General features: G+C 38.3%; 1 protein-coding gene across 1 annotated transcript; it reads left to right on the top strand.

The window, feature by feature from the left end:
* The first annotated feature begins 16,828 nt into the window (after positions 1–16,828).
* Positions 16,829–19,482, top strand: LOC134368190 (melanoma antigen preferentially expressed in tumors-like). Its single transcript, XM_063084733.1, has 3 exons — positions 16,829–17,118; positions 17,902–18,183; positions 18,969–19,482. The coding sequence occupies exons 1-3, from the start codon at positions 16,829–16,831 to the stop codon at positions 19,480–19,482; spliced, it is 1,086 nt and encodes a 361-aa protein (XP_062940803.1).
* The last annotated feature ends 1,248 nt before the right edge of the window (positions 19,483–20,730 follow it).

Genomic DNA, 20,730 nt, shown 5'->3' with positions numbered 1-20,730 from the left:
AGAGAGTCTTTATCACGAACGAGTGTTGAATTTTGTCAAATGCTTTTTCAGCATCAATAGAGATGATCATATGGTCCTCGTGTTTGATTTGGTTGATGTGGTGTATCACATTTATTGCTTTGCATATGTTGAACCAACCTTGCATCCCTGGGACGAATCCCACTTGATCACGTTGTATAATTTTGCGTATGTGCTGCTGTACTCTGTTAGCTAGTATTTTATGGAGGATTTTTGCATCTATATTCATCAAGGATATTGGCCTGCAGTTTTCTTTTCTTATTATATCTTTGTCTGGTTTTGGTATCAGGGTGATGTTTGCTTCATAGAATGAGTTTGGGAGAATTGCCTCTGTTTCAACCTTTTGGAATAGTTTCTAGAGAACTGGTGTCAATTGCTCTTTGAATATTTGGTAGAATTCTGCAGTGAACCCATCTGGTCCTGGGCTTTTCTTTGTTGGGAGCCTTCTGATAACAGCTTCAATCTCTTTTAGTGTTATTGGTCTGTTCAGATTTTCTACATCATCATGGCTCAGTTTTGGCAGTTTGTGTGGGTCCCGAAATTTAGCCATTTCCTCCAGATTTTCAAATTTGTTGGCATATAGTGGTTTATAGTAGTCAATAATGATTTCTTGTATTTCTGCAGTATCAGTTGTAATACCACCTTTTTCATTTCTAATTTTTGTTATTTGGGGCTTCTGTCATCTCCTTTTAGTTAGCCATGCTAGTGGTTTGTCAATTTTCTTTATCTTTTCAAAAAACCAACTTTTTGTTTCATGGATCTTTTGTATCATTTTTCAGATTTCTATTTCATTTAGTTCTCCTCTGATCTTAATGATTTCTGTCCATCTGCTAAATCTGGGTTTGGATGGTTCTTGTTTTTCTAGTTCTTTAAGTTGAAGTATTCGATTGTTTACTTGCCATCTTTCCATTCTTCTGAAGTAAGCATTTAATGTGATAAATTTCCCAGTTAGTACTGCTTTTGCAGTATCCCACAGGTTTTGGTATGATGTATCATTGTTTTGATTAGTTTCAATAAATTTTTGATTTCCTGTTTGATTTCTTCTTGGACCCATATGTCATTAAGTAGAATGCTCTTTAATTTCCATGTGTTTGTATTGTTTCCAGAATTTCGTTTGTTATTGATTTCTAGTTTTAATCCATTGTGATCTGAAAAAATACATGGGATAATTCCAATTTTTTTGAATTTGCTGAGACTTGATTGTGACCTAACATGTGATCTATCCTGGAGAATGATCCATGTGCTGATGAGGAGAATGAATATTCTGAGGTTTCTGGATGGAATGTTCTGTAGATATCTGCCAAGTCCAATTGGTCTAGAGTGTTGTTTAGATCTTGTGTTTCTCTGCTGATTCTTTGCCTAGATGATCTGCCCAATATTGATAGTAGGGTGCTCAGGTCCCCTGCTGTTATGGTATTATTGTCTATCTCCTTCTTTAGGCCAGTTAGAGTTTGCTTTATAAATCTGGCTGCTCCAACATTGGGTGCATATATAGTTATGATTGTTATGTCTTCTTGATGGATGAGTCCTTTTATCCTTATGTAGTGGCCCTCTTTATCTCTTTTTATGGTTTTTAGTTTAAAGTCTATTTTATCAGATATAAGAATAGCTACTCTGGCTCATGTTTCATTTCTATTTGCATGGTATATCTTTTTCCATCCTTTCACTCTCAGTCTGTGTGTCTTTATGGGTGAGGTGAGTCTCTTGAAGGCAGCAAACAGTTGGGTCCATACTTTTACTCCAGTCAGTCAGTCTCTGTCTTTTGAGTGAGGAATTTAATCCTTTTACATTAAGAGTTGTTATTGAAAAGTGTTGATTTACTCCTAGCATTTTATTGATTTTTGTTTGGATGTCTTAAGTGTCTTTTGTTCATTTCTTTCTGATTTAATGTTTGTCTTCTGTTTTTGTTGGTTTCCTGGGTTGTAGATAAACTTTTTTTTCCTCATTGTTAGCATTTTTATTTAACTAGTGGGTTTTGAATTTTCTTGAGTTTTTATGGCAGTGGCAGTTATTATTCAGGTACCAAAAATGAAAGACAGTGTCTTTTGCAAAGTAGAAGTTTTCAATTTTAATGAAGTCCAAGTTATTAAAGACTTCTTTCATAGATTGTGCCTTCGGCGTTATATATAAAAACCCCAAATCATCTGGGTTTTCTCCTATGTTCTATAACTTGCCTTTTGATGGGTCTGTGATCCAGTTTGAGCTATTATTTACAAAGACTTAACGGGTCTGTGTCTAGATTCAGGTTGTTGCATTTGGGTGTGCAGTTGTTTCAGCACCATTTGTTTTAGAGACTATCTTTTCTCCATTGCATTGCCTTTGTCCCTTTTTCAAAGTTCAGTTGACTATATTTGTGTGGATCTGTTTCTGGCCTCTCAATTATATTCCAATGCTTGATCTGCTTATTCTTTCACCAATACCACAGTGTCTGGAACACCGTTGCTTTAAAGTGAGTCTTGACATTGGGTAGTGTCAGTCATTTGACTTTCTTCTTCCTCTTCAGTATGGTATTGGGTATTCTGGGTCTTTGCTTCTCCATGTAAGCATTAGAATCCATTTGATCATATTCACAAAATAACTTGCTTTGGTGGTGATGAATCTATAGATCCAGTTCGGAAGAACTGATATCCTGACAACATCTTGAGTTTCTACCCACAAACACAGAATATGTCATTTATTCAGTTCTTTGACTTCTTTCTTTGGAGTTTTGTAGATTTCCTCTTACAGATCTTATGGGTGTGCATGTGTGCGTGCGTGTGCATGTGTGTGTGTGTGAGAGAGAGAGTGTGTCAGTATAAGATTGTGTATCTAGGTGACCCCTAAGTCTTTTGCATTGTGGGGGGCTAATGTAAATTATATTGTGTTTTTAATTTCAAATTCCAATTGTTCGTTTCTGGTATGAAGGAGAATGATTAACTTCTTTATATTAACCCTGTAACCTGCAACCTTGATTTAATTGCTTATTAGTTCCACGAGCATTTTTTAAATATGTTTATTTATTCCTTCTGATTTTCTACACAGACAAACATGTCATCTCTGAGCAAAGACAGTTTTATTTTTTCCCTCCCAATCCGTATACTTTTTATGTCCCTTTCTTGTGATATTGTGTTAGCCAGGATATCTAGAATGATGATGAAAAAAATTGGCGAGCAGGAACATCTTTGTTTTGTTCCTCATCTTAGCAGGAAAGCTTCCAGTTTTTAACCATTAGGTATGATGTTAGCTGTAGGGGTTTTGTACATGTTCCCCTCTATTCCAAGTTTGGTTTTTGTTTTTTTTGGTTTTTTATTTTAAATCAACTTTATTGAGTCATAATCTATACATAAAATGTGTCCATTGTAAAACTGTAATTTGAGGAGTTTTGTTTTGTTTTGTGTTTTTACCCCACCCAATTATCCCCCAACTTTCCTCCCCATCTCCCCCCCACCCCCACTCCACTTTGTGGCCTTAGGAATGTTCCCTCCATCTGTAAGACCAGCACACTATTGTGGTCTTTCTTTCCTTCTTTCCTTCTCTCTTAGCTCCCACATATGAGTGAACACATGTGGTATGTGTTCATATCCCTATGTGCTTTGCTTATTTCAGTCAAAATAAGTTACTCCAGGTTCATCCATGTTGTTGCTATTGGGAGTGTTTCATTCTTTTTTACGTCAGGGTAGTATTCCACAGTGTATATATACCCCAGTTTCCTGACCAGTCATCCATTGATGGACATTTCCTTTTGCTCCATATCTTGGCTGTTGCAAACAGAGGTGCTCTGAGGTTTTTCTTTCTTTTTTTTAAAGTCATGAGTGGCTGTTGGATTTTCTCTAATGTTTTTTATGCATCCATTGATATGATCGTGTGGTTTTCCTTCAACAGCCTGTTGTTGTGGTAGATTACATTAATTGATTTTCAAATGTCACATCAGCCTTGCATACCTGGAATAAATTCCACTTGGTCTGGGTGTAGAATTATTTTTACACATTGGTGGATTTGATTTGCCAGTATTTTGTTGAGGATGTTTGCATCTATGTTCACGAGAGATATTGGTATGTAGTTTTATTTTCTTTTAATGTCTTTGCCTGGTTTTGGTATTTAATGCTGGCTACATAGAATGAGTCAGGAAGGACAGATTAAGCATCCCTAATCCAAAAAATTCAAACCCCAAATGCACCAAAACCTAAAACTTTTTGAGTGCTGACATGACACTCAAAGCAAGTGCTCACTGGAGCATTCCAGATTTTGGATTTTTGAATTAGGGATGTTCACATTGTATGTGTTCTGCAAATATTCCAAAATATGAAAAAAGAAATCCCAAATCCAAAACACTTCTGGCCCCAAGCATTTTGGATAAAAGATACTCAATCTCTATTCCCTCTGCTTCTTCTATCGTCTGGAAGAGATTGAACAGAATTGGTATAATTTCTTCTATGTTTGGCAGAATACACAATTGAACCCATCTGGGCCTGGTGCTTTCTGCTTCAGAAGGTTATTAATTATAGATTCATTTGAAATAAACGTAGGCTTATTAAGATTGTCTATTCAAAATGGATTTTAAGTTGTGAAATAGACGGGTTTATGATCTTTTATTGTATTGTGTTTTGTGTATTTAATTGCTTGATTGAGATATATTTACAAATTTAAATTGTACAATTTAGTGGCTTTTAGGGTATTCACATATATGTGCAATGACCACCCTAGTCAATTTTAGAATATTTTTATTCCCTCAAAAAGAAATCTCTTACCTTTGAGCAATCGCCTCCTATACTCCCATTCCACAAGCCTTAAGCAACTACTGATCTACATCGTCTTGTTAGATTTCCCTATTTGGGACATTTTGTTAGAACAAAATCATTTAATACATGATCTTTTGCGACTGGCTTCTTTCACTTAGCATGGTGTTTTCAAAGTTGATCCATGAATAATATTCAATACATATACCACACTTGGTTTATCTGTTAGTTGATGAATGTTGGGATTATTTCCACTTTTGGCTATAATGACTAATGCTGCTATAAATATCCAACTATAATTTTTGTGTGAGCATGTGTTTTCCTTTCTCTTAGGCATAAACATAGAGTGGAATTGTTGGGTCATATGGCAACTCTGTGTTTTTTTCTTTTAGGAAGTTCCATACAGTTGTTCAAAGCGACCAGCAGTGTTTGAGCATTCTGATTTCCCCACATCCCTGCCAGTACTTGGTATTAAACGATGTTTTCATTTCAGCCACCATGTTGGGTTTGAAGTGGTATCTTATTGTTTTTCATTTGAATTTTCTCAGTGATTAATGATGTTGACCATCTTTTCATACGATTATTGCCTAGTTTTATATCTTCTTCAGAGTAATGTCAATTCAGATCATTTGCCCATTTTTTAATAGTTATTCATCCTTTTATTCTTCACATATTCTAGGTACAAGTCCCTTATAAGATATATGTCTTGTAAATATTTTTCCCATTGTGTAGATTGTATTTTCACTTTATTGACGGTGTTCTTTGAGAGCATGAAACTTTTCACTGTTGGTAAAGTCCTAATTATCTATTTTTTCATTTGTTGCTCATGTTTTTGTTGTCACCATCTGAGAATCCTTTGACAAATCTGAGGTCACAAAGATTTATTCTTATATTTTCTTATAAGAATTTATAGCTTTAGCTCTTACATTTAGTTTTTTTGATCCATTTGGTGTTAATTTTTTTATATGGTGTGAAGTAAAGTTGCAAGTCCATTTTCTTCCATGTGGCTTTCTAATTGTCCCTAAAAAATTTGTAAAAAAGAATATTCTTTTTCACCACTGAATGGCCTTGGAACCCTTGTCAAATATCAACTGGCTGTATATACTTGTTTTTTTTTCTGCCCTCTCAGCTCCATTTCATTGATTTATATGCATATCCCTATGGTCGAACCACAGTTTCTTGATTACTGTTGCTTTGTGTTAAGTTTTGAAGTAGGGAACTGCAAATCTTCCTGCTCTGTGCTTTCTCAAGATTATTCTGGCTAATCTGGGTCTTTTGCAATTATGTATTCATTTTAAAATAAGCTTCTCAATTTCTACAGAAAAATCTGCTGGGTTTGTGATAGATATTGCATTGAATCTGGAGGTTGACTTGGGGGGTATTGCCATCTTAATAATTTGTCTTCTGATCCATGATCACAGGATGTTTTACCATCTACTTAGATCTTGTTTAATTTCTTTCAAAAATCTTTTATGGTTTTCAGATGTAAAGTTTGCAACCCTTTTGTTAAATTTACTTGTAAACATTTTCCTCTTTTGGGTGCAATTGTAAATGGACTTATTTTCTTAATTTTTATTTTTAAGTATAGTATTTAGAAATCAAGTGTTTAGAGAGACAAATGATTGTTGTATACTGATCTCGTATCTGCCTATTTTGCTGAGCTTGTTTATTAGTTCTAACAGTTTTTTAGTGGATTTCTTCAGATTTTTTATGTACAAGTTTACGTCATCTTTAGATAGAGACAGTTTTATTACTTCCCTTCCATTCCTGATGGATCTTCTTTTTTTCTTTCTTTCTTTTTTTAAAAAATTTTAACTTATCAATATTCAGTGTAGTTGATTTTCATGTCCCTTTATCAATTCCTCCTTTTCCCTCTTCCCGCTTCCCCCTCAATCAACATCATATCTGTTCACATGTCCTAACATGTTTAAGGAATTGTTGATTGTTGTACACTCTTCCCCACCACCCTCCCTCCCATTGATTTGTTTGTATATTTATGGATTTATTTTTATTAACTCCTACAAATAAGTGACAATATGCAGCATTTCTCTTTCTTTGCCTGGCTTATTTCACTTAATATAATTTTCTCTAAGTCAATCCATGGTGCTGTGAATGGTAGTATTTCATTTTTTTTTAATAGCAGAGTAGTATTCCACTGTGTAGGTATGCCACATTTTCCTTATCCACTTGTCCGACGATGGGCATTTAGGCTTGTTCCAACTCTTGGCTATTGTAAATAGCACTGCAATAAACATGAGGGTATAGGTATCCTTTGAACATGATGATTTCCACTCCTCTGGGTATATTCCCAGCAGTGGAATAGCTGGGTCATATGGTAGATCTATCTGTAATTGTTTGAGGAATATCCATACCATTTTCCATAAAGGCTGCACCATTTCACAGTCCCACCAACAGTGTGAGAGTGTTCCTTTTTCTCTGCAACCTCATCAGGATTTATCATTCTCACTCTGGATATTAGCCACCCTAACTGGAATGAGATGATATCTCAAGGTGGTTTGGATTTGCATTTCCCAAATGCTGAGTGATGTTGAGTATATTTCTTGTGAGAGTGGCCTACTAGCAATAAATTTTCTCAGTTTTCGTTTTTTGTGGGAATGTCTTTATTTCACCTTCATTTTTGAGATAGTTTTTCTGGATGTAGTATTATGTGGGTGTAATGTGAGGTTATATAACCAGTAAAACTGGTATAGGTAATTTAAAACACTTAGATCAACTAGGCTCCACCTGAGAATACAAATTCAAAAAATAAAATGTATATTTTTATTATATTCTACATTATCATCAGAGAGAAGACAAATACCTGTTCTTATTCGCCTAAGGATTCACATACGCAAGGATTCTTATTAAAAATGCTTCTGAGGTGAAGTTTATTTGAGAAGGGTTGTTGTTTGAGTGTGTGCTTATGTGTGTATTTATATGTGTGTGTATAGTGGAAGATCAAGCTCTTCTCTGGGAATTCCTGTGTTCCCTTTTGTGAGAATTATGTAAGCATTTTCAGGTGTAATAAATTAAACCGACTACAATATGAATTGTATGTAAGAAAATTTATTAAATTTATAAATTTTATTATAAAAATTTACCAAATTTATTAAACCCTTTCAGGTGCAGAAAAAATATTATACCTTCATAGCCTTAGGAAAAAATACTTTTTCACTTTCTCACCCATAGACATACAGAGAACTTTGAACTTCAGTTCTACAATCTGAGCAAGGAGTCAAATGCAAATACAGACACAAGTACATATGCAAACAAGCCTTGTGGGGGAAAAAAAGGTGAATCATTGTATGGAGATGACTGAGAATGCGTACTGGGTCACTTTAATCATTTTATTTGGAGTTTTCTCCATTCTTCAGGTAATCCTGTCCTTTCCCATTCACTTTGGAATTCCCTCACCCCAAACCACTGAATTAATTAAACAAAAGATACATTTCCAACACACTATTTCACATTCTGAAGGTATCACAGGGTTTCTCTGTTGAGCCTTGTTAGCGAAGCTAGAAAAACAATCACTGAACCGAGAGAGAAGTTTACCAGTCTCTTCCCTGGAGATGAAAATTTTATTCATGAATTCCATCAGAAAACCAGACCAGGCCTTTCAGAATCCAACTTGAAAAAAAAAACTTGAATAAGCCAAACTTACCAGTTTGCAGCCAGTGTTTTGTCACCACTGAGAAAAACAGTCAAAAAAAATATGTATATATATATATATGTGCCTGAGAGCGTTGAGTAGGCACCATACTCGGAAACATGAAAGCATAGAAATTGAATTTAGTCCTCTACATCTTGCTGAGAATGCCTCATGAGTCATAATAGCTCAGGAATCAGGGAGTTCAGGGAGAAGTGCAAACAATCACAAAGGCAAGCTGCTCATTAAATTTACTAATCAAGTAACTGCTCTCCAATTCAGTGGATGATCAAGAGATGAGCAGATCTTGGTAGGTCCACGAGAGACATCAAACTATAATTTTAAAAAAATCAGTGTCCCAGAGACCTCCAGTTCTGGCCAAGCTAGAGTATGTCCACTCCTCCTAGGTGGTCCCTCTACGTCAAAACACTCTGGATACAACAGAGCAGACAAGCAAATGGAACTCCAGAGTGTGGGAAAGAGGAGGCAGACCGGCTAGTGCACTCAAGACTTGAGTAAGGACACAGCAGTGATTTCTTTTGTTTTTCTTATCTCCTACCAAATGTCCCAGACAGGGCACTACGGAAGTCTCCAACCAAGAACCACCAACACTCACAGACATGAACCTCTAAGTAAAGCCCATTCCCTTACACAAAACAGAAACAAAAGCAAAGACAGAAAAAGGGTGTTCTAAAAACCAAAAACCCTGTTTTTGGCAAATATCCCTCCTCCACTGCAGACAAACTCCAGTGGAAAGCCTCAGCTCTAACTCCTGAGGTTTTAGAGACCAAAAGGGAAGCTGATCTTCTGCCCTAACCAGCCTCTCTGACGCCAGTGGTGATGATCCCATTCCCCTGTCAGGGTATTGTCAGTGAGGTCCAGCAACAAGCTGAGCCTTTACCTCCACCCAACATCAATGATCCTGAACAAGGCAGTGCAAGTTGGGACTAGTATGCATTCCATTTATCCCCATCTCTGGTGTCAGTGATGGCCAGTAGAAAGTTGAACCTCCACACCCATCCAACATCAATGAGGTGGTATGAGGTGGGGCTAGTCAACACTCCACCTTCCCTCTTACCACTCCTGTGTGAGCTAGGCCTGATTCAGAGCTGAGCTTCTTTCTTCCTCCACCTCTCATCAGGATGGAATGAGGTGACAGCAGGCAGGGTAGGTTGACACTCTGCTTTCCTCCTTCTTCCCCTGATGTCCTCAGAGACCAGTGGGGAACTAGGTTTCTGACTCGCACCCTATAGCAACAAATTATTGAGTCAGCAACCCAGTTCCCCCTTTCCGAGTGCCAGCAGGCCCTGTGGAGATGGAGCTTATGTTCCCTACGTTGAGGCAACCAATGTGTTGTGAATTGGTGCCCCTCTTTCATTGGAAAGATGTCACTGCAACTGGGGTAACAGTTCATCTCTCACCCTAGCCAACTGCAAAGAGGTAAGGAAACTCAGAAATCCATTTTTTCAGTGTGGTATCAGAACACAAATCTCTGTGTTACACCAAAGACTCACGCCAAAAGTGGAGATTAAACTTAGGATCCAGGGTCTCACAAAGTGGTTTCCAAATATCCAGGATGCAGTAGAAATTCACCACACCAAGAACCAAGAAAATGACATGCTGAATAATAAAAGACAACCTACAGATGCCAACACTAAAGTGAATAAGATGTTGGAATTATCTGACAAGCTTTGGAAATGACCTTGAAATAATTCTTCAACAAGCAATTACAACTTCTCTTGAAATGAGTGACAAAATTGGAAACCTCAGCCAAAAAAAATTGAAGTTATAAAAAAGAAACAAGTGGAAATTACAAAACTCAAAAAATACAAAAACAAACAAACAAACAAAATGTTGCCAGATGGGATCAATCGTAGAGTGGAGATGACAGAAGATAGAACCAGTGAAATTGAGGACATGTCATTAGAATGTACCTAATGTAAACAACGCAGGAATTATAGACTGAACAAAAAGATCATGGCCTCAGAGAATTGTAGAAACATAACAAAAAAGCTCACATTCATACTGTCTGATTTGTAGAAGGAGAAGAGAGAGAGAGAGAGAGAGAGGAATAAAAATTTATTAGAAGAAATAACGGTTGAAAACTTCCCAGATAAGGCATAATGATTGGAAAGAAAGAAATAAAACTATCCCTATTTTCAGATGACATGATATATATTCTAAAGACTCTTCAAAAACAAAATTCTAGAACTAGTATGTAAGTTCAGCAAATTGGTGGGATACAAGGTTCACACACACAAATCAATTGCATTTGTATACAGTAACAACGAAACTGTGGAAACTGCAATGTAAAGCACAATACCATTTACAAATGCTCTAGAGAAAATAAAATTGTGGTTTATAAATGTAACAAAACATGTATAGGCCCTATATCCTGCACATTCCAAAACACCGATGAAAAAAATCAGAGACCTAAATAAATGTAGACAAATATGTGGTTGTGGATTAGAAGACTCAATACAGCAAAGATGTCAATTCTCCCCAAGCAGAGCTATAAGTCTAATGTAATTTCTATCAAAATTCCAGCAAGGTATTTCAGACATAGAGAAGCTTATTCTAAACTTTATATGGAAATACGCAAACCCTAGAATAGCTAGAAACATGCTTGATGAAAAATAATAAAGTGAAAGAAATTACTCCGTTTTATGTTGATCTTACTGCATAGCTTCAGCAATCTAGACAGTGTGGCACTGGCAGAGGAGTGAACACATATATCAACAGAACAGAATGTAGAACCCAGAAATAAACCTACTCAAATACGTTCAACTGATTTTTGAGAAGAGCACATAAGCAATTTAATGGAGGAAAGATAGACTATTGCACAAATGATGCCGAAGTGGTTGGACATCCATAGGCAAAAGTAAAATGAGCCTTTAATAAAAAAGTAAAAATGAGCCTTTATCGAAACCTCACAACTTATACAAAATTTAACACACAATGGGCCACAGGCTTAAATGTAAAATGTAACACTGTAATAGTTTTGAAAACATCAAAGGAGAAGCTCTTTGGGATCTAGGGCTAGGCAGAGTTCTTTGACTTGACATCAAAAGCACAATAAAAAAAAAATCAATAAATTAGACCTCACTGAAATTAGAAACTTTGGCACTGTTAAAGACCTTGTGAAAGGGATGAAAATAAAAGCTACAGGCTGGGAAAAGTATTTGCAAGCCACTTATCCAACAAAAGAGTAGTATCTAGAAAGTTAAAATAACTCCCAAAACTCAACAATAAACAGTCAAAGAATCCAAGTAGAAAATGGGTGTCTCAGTCCAATTTCTCTTGCTTGTAAGAGAATACCTAAAACTGGGTAATGTAGAAAGAAACGGAATTTATTTCTTTCAGTTTTGAAGGCTGGGAAGCCCAAGGTCTAGGGGGCACAACTGGTGAGGGCCTTCTTCCTTGTGGAAACTCTCTACAGAGTCCTGTGGCAGCATAGGCAATCACCAGTCCACACCCATGAGAACCCATTAAACCATTAACCCATTATTTCATAAATGGGTTAAACCATTCACGAGATCATAGTCCTCACAACCTTATCACCTCTTAGAGGCTCCACCTTTCAACACTGCCACATTGGGGGAATCAAGTTCCCACGTGAGCTTTGGAGGGGACAAACGTTCAGATCCTAGTAATGGGCAGAAGAAGCGAAAACATTTTTTTTTTCATGGAAGAAGTTATACAGGTGGCAAATAAGCACACGAAAATGTCTCCAATATCATTAGACATCTGAGAAATACAATTTAATAGAATGGTGAGATATCACTATGCACATATTAGAACAGCTAAAAAAAAAATAGTGATAACACCAAATACTGTTGGAGATTTGGGGAAATTAGATCACTCATACATTGCTGGTGGAAATGTAAAATGTTTCAGCCACTTTGGAAAGCAGCATGGCAATTACTTTAAAAATTAAACATGAACTTAATATGCCAGCCAGAAATCTGTCTTGTGGGCTTTTAGACCAGAGAATTGAAAGCTTAATTTCGTACAGAAACTTGTACATGATTGTTCACGGCAGCTTTATTTGTAAATAGCTAACAAGTGGAAATAACCCAAATGTCTTTGAATGGATGAATGGCTAAACAAACTGTGGTGCATGTGTACCATGGAATACCCCTCAACAATAAAAAGTGACAGACTCTTGACAAATGCAGAAATTTTGATGGATCACCTGGGAATTATGGTGAGAAAAAAAAAAAAAAGCCAATCCCCCAAATTACATACAATTCCATTTATTTATTTTTGTAATGGCAATATATTGGAAATGGAGACAGTTTGTAGTTTCCAGGCGGTAGGTATGGGGAATTGTTCTGGGAAGGAGATGGGTGTGGTAATAAAATGGCACCAGTCGAGGGACTTTTTCGGTCATAAAACTGTTTATTACCTTGTCTATTGTGGTGTATACATGGACCTGTGCATGTGATAGAACTTCATAGAACTAAATACACGCACACATACAGACACACACTCAAGTAAAACTGGGAAGATCTGAATAAGATCAATGGATATCATTGGTGTCAGTATCCTGGTTCTGATATTATACTATAACTTTACAATATGCTAGCATTGGCGGAAATTGGATAAAATGTACCTTGGATCCCTATGCAATATTTCTTGCAATTGCATGTAAATCTACGGTTATTTTGAAATAAAAAGTTAAAAAATCTCCTCATCCACCTGGAATCTATGGTGCATTCCTTTCCTATTGAAATTGCATGGATCCTGAGATAAAGTTTTGCGGCAGAAAAGTAAATTTCCTTTATTTAAATTTCTTTCTTTCTTATTATCTCACTACTAACCTTAGAATTACGATTCAGAAGGAAGATGTCATAAGGAGTCATTCACACAATTTAATTAAACTGAAAAATGAAATTAGAGTTTTTCTTACAAAGAGTAATTCTGATTAGATTTAATATTGTTTTTTCAGTGAGGCCTAAATTTCCAAATAAGTCGTCTGCTGAACATTTTCCATAAATTGATTAAACTATATTTGCAGCACCAAGGTTTAGAAAAAGTGTAATTTTAGCACATATAAATATACAAGATGCCATAAATTACATCCTTTAAAAAAAAATGAGAAGTCTGTCTTAAAAATTCTTTTAGGGGATATAAGAGAGAAGGAAACATAAAAAAACAACACTACCTTAAAATTCGAATTATATTTCTTTATTTTATTTCTTTCTTTATTTTTTTTCTTGTCACCGCACCAGTATCCCTACATAGGATCCGAACCCTCGGCCTCGGCGCTCCCAGCGCCTCTGTGCTCCCAGCAGCGCACTCTCCCGAGTGAGCCACCGGGTTGGCCCAAAGCTCTACTTTGAAAAAGTCTCTGTGCTGTTCTGACCAACCAATGATTCACCTAGAGACAGGGTTAAGTGCTTTCTCATCCTACCCTGCCTGGCTGCCCTCAGTACAAGGGGCACTCTAATCTCACCTTTCAAAATTGCTTTCTGTTCAGGGTTCCCCAGGCACTATCTGACATTAGGTTGGGCTGGTGTCCTGTCCTTCGAGGGAGAGAGAACAGGCTTTCTAATCATCCCTTCCAAGGGTTCTTTAGGATTTTTTTTTTTTTTTCTTCTGGACACCGTAAGCACTTCAACTCTTTATCACCCATTTAAAAAGTAATACCGAGTTCACAGTGAGTTAAAGATTTATATTGTCTTTAACATTCTTCTGATAAATAGTATTGCCAAGGCTTACTGTTCCTTTCGACTGAAGCACAATTTAAAGCGCAGTGTGGTTTAAGGCTTACGGCAACTTCTTGGAATTCGCAAAATACGTTCAAGAGATAGAGACTGGGAAGAAACCCAGACCTCCTGACCCTCAATCCTGATAACTTGACCAATGACAATTATTATAATCATCCACTTATCAATAAGTTCAAGTGTTTTGCTAGGCTCTATATATACATCCTCGGAATGAAACCCTATCAACAGTCTGATGAAGTTGACATTACTATGAATATTACTATTCCCATTTTAAGGACCGATAACGAAAGCTCCGAAGAGATTACCTGGCCATGTTCACGTAGCTCCTGAGTTTTAAAGCTACGGAATCAGTCTTAAGATACCTTATGCTGTTACCCCGTCTACTAAAAGATGACGCTGTCCTGCAAAAATTAAAATAGTCGTAGCTGGTCTACTTCTTTACCAGTAATTAGAGTAAAAGAAAGAAACATTTAAGAAGGAAAACAACAGCAAAACAAAAACGCCACAATCGCATGGTAATTGCTACGAGGAAACGTAAGACACATCTGATAAGGTGACCAGAGATGTGAATTAAATAAGGAAGGTGGCTATAGGGACATATGGGGGCGGAGTGTTACAGGAAAACTCGTAATGGGATAGGGGTATGCTTGGTGAGTATGTGTTAGAGGAACAAAGGAGGCTAGTGTGGCTGGAGAAAAAAATCATTTATTCATTTCACAAATATTCAAGTATCCATTGAACCAGGGACTGCCCTGGGCACTTAGAATACATTAATGAGCAATGGACAAAGATTATTGCCCTCCTGGAATTTGTATTTTCCAGCACGGGAGACAAGACAATAAAAAACAAAGACAGCATATGAGTAAAATAAATGGTATCCCAAAGGTGGTAAATTCTGTTTAAGAGAAATAAAAACCAGATAGGGAAGAAGTGGAACCCGGAGTGAGAGGTGAGGATTGGACATGTAAACAAATATCCTGCAACTGATAGTACCATTCTTAGATGGGTGGAAGTTTTCTCCTTTGTGCTGTCTTTGTCAGGCGTAAGTGTAAATGCTATGCTGGCTTCAGTGCACAGAGGTCAGAACACACTTTTCCTGTCTTTGGTCTGGTCTCGATTCCCTTCTTAATACACCAGAGAACCAGGGACACCACTGCCTGATAGCCTTTTGTCATCGAGTGCCTACTCATTTTGAAGTTATCATCCCCTGCTACACGTCCACTAAATTTGGGCGTTAGTTGTCTGGGCTTGAGACCCTGCCTGGTAGAAGCGCTGGCCAGGCAGTGCCCAGACCACAGGCAGTGACACTTTTCCCGGAAGATCTTAGCCAGTGGGGCAGGCACGTGCTCATAATCTTTCCACCAGCGCCGAGCTGAAGGGAACGCGGCTCCTTAGGGCAGGCCACGAGCTTGCCCCCCCCCCCCCCCCCCCCGCTTCCCAGTATGGAACTGATTGGTCGAGGCAGGTCACGTGACCCAGGGTTAGCCAATGGAAGTCCTCTCCAGGATGCTTTAGCCTGGAGAAGAAACTGACGGTTAAAACGTGGGGGCCACCAAGGCTGGGGCCTTGTTTGCGGCAAGTTCCTGGGGACTCCAACTGCTGCGGTCCTGGATGCTTCCCAAGTTTTTTCTGACTCTTCTTCATCCAATTAGGTTAATTACAGCAATATTTTTTTTGTAAATTAAACCCATTTTGGCGTAAATTACCTAGGGTCAAGGTTTACGGATTAAAAGGAAAGGCCGTCCAGCTGTTCAGTGGTCCACTTTCCACTCCACCCTCTATGAGTCCTCATGTGTGATTAGCTCCAATTGCATGGATAATCAGTTCATTCACGCTGTAAAATTCTTCAAACAGCCTTTGTCTTCTTCAAAAAGTTAAGCTTCTCCTTTGCACCTTGGTTTTGTTTGTGGTTAATTTTGATATGTTAGCGTTTTAAATGTGAGATATTTCCCTTTCTATTGTATTTCATTTCTTTTATGCTTAAAAATGATTTTCACATCTGAAGAGCAGCTGCATGTTGAAGATGACTGGTTTCATTTCTTTGCTATAATGGCCTCTCTAAAGCAATTTGATTTTGTAATTATAGGTGGGGGGCACGGGGTATAATCACAATTTGTGGAAATGAACGATATGTAGTGAGCCTTTATCCATCTTTCTATCCATCCCTCTAACTTTGTTTCAATTGGTTAAACTATTAAACAGTGTGGTTTATAGAAAACCATCCCTTTAGCCACAGATTTGGTCCATTTTTAATTCTTTGTTTTGAAATAATTTTAAACTTACAGAACAGTTGCAAAAGAAATTGTACAGGGAGCATTCGTCCAGATTTCCCTAATGTTAACATCTCATATAGCCATAGAAAAACTACCGAAACTAAAAAAAATAATATCAGTGCAATATTACTATATCTAATATACAGAATTTATTTGAATTTCACCAGTTATCCCATAATGTCCTTTTCTATCCTAGGATCCCATTCAGGATACCTCGTTGTATTTGTCTGTCATTTCTCCTTACTCTCCTCCAGGTTGACAGTTCCTCAGTCTTCACTGGTCTTTCAGAAGCCTGACACTTTTGAAGATACCGGTCAGGTATTTTGTAGAATGTCTCTCAACTTGGGGTCGTCTGATGTTTTCTTATAATTAGATTGAAGTTATGCATTTGTGGCCAAAATACATGTTTTATTCTCCTCTTCACTCTGAAGCAGGTTCATAAAGATGGACCAAAAGACCCCAGCCACACTACTAGAGCTTGCTACAAAAAGTCTGCTGAGTAATGAGCCTGCAGCTATCCATGCCCTTGAAGAGCTCCCAAGAGACACGTTCGTTCAGTTTCTCACTGCTGCGTTCTTGGGTGGTCATAAGAAGGTACTGAAGGCAATGGTGAGGATTTGGCCCTTTCCCTGTCTCCACGTAGGAACATTGAGAGTATGCGAGTCACAATATGATAATTTGGAAGCCATGATTGATGGCCTGCAGATCCTTCCTGCCCAGATCTCTTCTTTCAGGTAAGACTATGTATAATAGAGACACAGTGAGTCAGCAGGAGGGTATGCTGGAGCCTGGAGTAGGAGAGGGCTTAACCGTCTTTGAAAAGTAGTTATTGGTGAATCCTGAGGATCTCTGTGAAGCAGTCAGTGGAACATTTGGGGTCACATTAAGGACTCTAATGTCTTACCGAGTTGATTATGGTATATAAGGAACTGAGGATACTATTAATAGATTTACCTATCGGATATGATTACACAGAAGAAGGAAATGGGCATTGAGGCTGGGGATTATCAGAAGAGAAAAAAGGTGGGGAAAAGACAGAAAGATGCTAAATTTTTGTGGAAAAAGACTTGTTGGTAAATGGTGTATGGAATGAAGACCAGGGATAAAGGGATTTTGTTTCTGCTTCCCCTGATTGATCCTGTTGGTTTGTATTAAAATCAACTGCCTCTCAGATATTCTGTCTCCTCCTCTTCTTACAGGGGGCCGAAACTGAGGATTCTAGATTTAAGGCAGGATCCAGGCTGCAGGACCACATGCTCTGAGATCAGGACCACATTCCCTTTCTGTTTGCATTCATGTGCTTACTCTCAGCACTCTATCACGAAAATAGAAGAAGCCCAGCACAGAGTTAGGTGCCCCGGAACTGTAAATTCAGAGTCTGAGCCTCAGTCATCCAGGAAATCCATGGAATTATTAGTGGATGTTTCCCTTGATGGTACCTGGAGAACGGCGCGATTTCTTTCTTTACTTCGGAGTAAAGTTGAGCAGAGCTTTGGGACTTTGCACCTCTGCTGCAGATATATGCAAATTGATAAAATGCCTGTTTGTGAATGTGTCCTGCAGTTTCTGGATATGGGATGCATTGATCACCTGGAAGTGGATGAGATTTATCTGAATGAAATCACCACATTTTTGGCTCAGATGACCCACCTCCACAGGCTTAGTATGTCTCACATCCCTTTTACATCTTTTATGAGGAGAAGCTTTGAGACGTTTCTCAACCATCTTGTGCAGATGGACACCCTTCAGAAGATCAGCTTGTCTTACTGCCACACACATCGCCTTCACAAACTGCTCAGGTGAGGAGCTGGGGGAACACCTGGGTTCCCTCAACCACGCCAATGTCCCTCAAGCAACCATTCTGGGATATTCCTAATCTCCTCGTAACACATTTCTTCTTCCACCTCAACATGGCCACTGCTGGGAATATGAAACTGGCCAGGCTAGAGAAACTAGAAAAGTAAGCTGTGCTTATTCATTCAGTCAGTCGACCATGTGCAGACACCATGATAAGTCTGTAGATACATTGGTAAAAAGGACACAGTCCTTCTCCCCTTGGAGTTTACAGCCTTTTAGGGAGGAAGGGGTGGCATTCAGATGGGGAAATGATTTATGCTCTAGCACTGATGCATTTCCTTGTGGTCTGGCCACAATAGTTAACACTGCCAGATCATTTTGCTCCTATATTTTACCCAAGCGTTAGGTCCTTAATAGAGAACTTGTCATTTGGGTTTTGGTCAAAGGGAATCCTTAGTTGACTGCTTTCCCAGATCCATCCCCACAACTAAATCCACCATTGATTACATTGTAAGTATTAAGTGCACTAAAATTTTTTCCACTTAATCTTTCAAACAACTCTGCATAATAGTTGCTATTGTGCATGTTTTAAAGATTTTAAAAACTGTATCTCCAAGTAGAAAAGTAACTTTCTTAGAGTCTGATTCCAAAGCCTACATTGTTAACTGCTGTTGCAACATATGTGCAAGTTAGTTTATTCTAGAGCCGTAGATACCTCTAACTCAGGACTCCTTGTCCTGGTCCAATCCTCATTGTGCAGAAATAACTTTCTTTTTTCTGTCTACAGATACCTGCCACCTCAGTTGGATGCATTGTATCTCTCTTTCTGTGGACTTTCTAACAGAGGCATCACTGTCCTGTCCCAGAGCCCTGCAGCCACCCATCTAAGATTGCTGAGTCTCAGCAACGTCGAGATATCCTGGGAACTTTCTGAGTCCTTCCAGACTCTGCTGGCAAGTGTCTCAGGCACCCTGGAGTATCTACAGATAACTAGTTGCCTGATAACTGATTCTACTCTCACTGCTGTCATTCCGGCCCTGAGCCGCTGTTCCCACCTCCGTGTCTTTAGCTTCGCCTCCAACCTCATTACAATGCGTGTGCTCACCAGTCTTCTGCAGCACTTAACAAACCTGATGGAGTTGAAGCGTGTAATTTATTCTGTCCCTGTCCATTGCTATGAACAATTACATGATCTTAGCAGTTTGAACCAACAGAAGCTTTCTGAAGTGCTGGCCCAATTGAAGGCGATGCTGCAGGCGGTAAAGAGGCATGACATGCGCTGGACCACTTCTCTTGAGTGATTTTTGCGGTACAAGGACTTCTTTTAACACTGACGTGTGGCCGTTAAAGCACGTAGTGTTCTCACCTGATGCCCAAGCTTTAGAGACACATATGTAAAAATTTATAGTTCCAGGAAACTGGTGTTAGGAAGATCCCATGTGTAACTGACCTCTATAAAAATAAAGAACTCTAAAGAAAACAGAGGGCTTTGAGAGTTCCTATGGGTCTCTTACCCATTGTCCTCCAAATCCTCCTCCTTGCTCCTGACCACAGTGTTGGGCATGTGACATTGGCTGACCTAGTCATGGTATACCATTTCCCTGTCCAGACTAATTGGTTCACTTGTGGGTACTTGACACAGGTCAAAAGAGTTGAAACCTTTTCTTGATGATATTTTGGAATAGCTGGTGGTTATTGAAGCCAATAATTTTACCCTCCAAGGTCCTTTAAACTTCTCATATTTATGATGGCCTTAGGCTGCTTATGAGAAACTATTTGCATCTAAAAGGAAAAAAACAAAACAAAAACCTATGTCCATATCTACTGATGTCTTTATCAGTCCGTTGCTACCTCCTTTCTTAGGTCTTAGTACCCTGTGGCTCAGTCGTTCCTTATATCACACCTATTCACCAAGGATCTCTTATTAGTTCAGTACTGTTCCAGGTGCTGAGAATAAAAAGGCAAATAAGACAAAGCCCCTACTTCCAGCCACTCAGAATACAGCTGTTCCTATGATTTGTCTGTTCCCCTACTCTTTCTTAGGGCGTTTGGGAAAGTTATTTAAACCCCCTGTACCCCAGGTTTTTTTTTTTTTTTTCACACACTCTGTTCAATCCACGCTGGCCTCTTTATGCTGTTGGATAGCTCCTCAACACTCAGGTCATGGCTTTAATGTTACCTCCTCGGAGAGGTTTTCTCTTACTTCCCTTTACTTATTGTACTTCCCTTACTTAATTTGCTTCCCTTACTTTACCATGTTGTAGCTCTCTCTCAATGTACCATGTATGTTCCCTTCATGGTACCCATCGCTCCATATGCATTTGCTCCCTCTGCTCTTACAGCAATAATTTGTGCATATCGATTATCTGTTGAAGTGATAGCACTGCCCTTCAAAGACTTAGTAAAAGAATGTTAAAATAACTAATTAAAGAGCTGTGTATATGATGACACATTGAAATGGTAAAACATTGTGTTTCAAAGACTTAGTAAGAAAAATGTAAAGTCAATAATTTTTTCTAATTGTTTACATGCTGAAATGTCAAGAGACT

The sequence above is a fragment of the Cynocephalus volans genome, chromosome X, assembly GCF_027409185.1.
Source record: "Cynocephalus volans isolate mCynVol1 chromosome X, mCynVol1.pri, whole genome shotgun sequence".
Taxonomy (NCBI): domain Eukaryota; kingdom Metazoa; phylum Chordata; class Mammalia; order Dermoptera; family Cynocephalidae; genus Cynocephalus; species Cynocephalus volans.
Note: the sequence above shows the minus strand (reverse complement) of the source record. Positions and strands in the feature narration are given on the sequence as shown.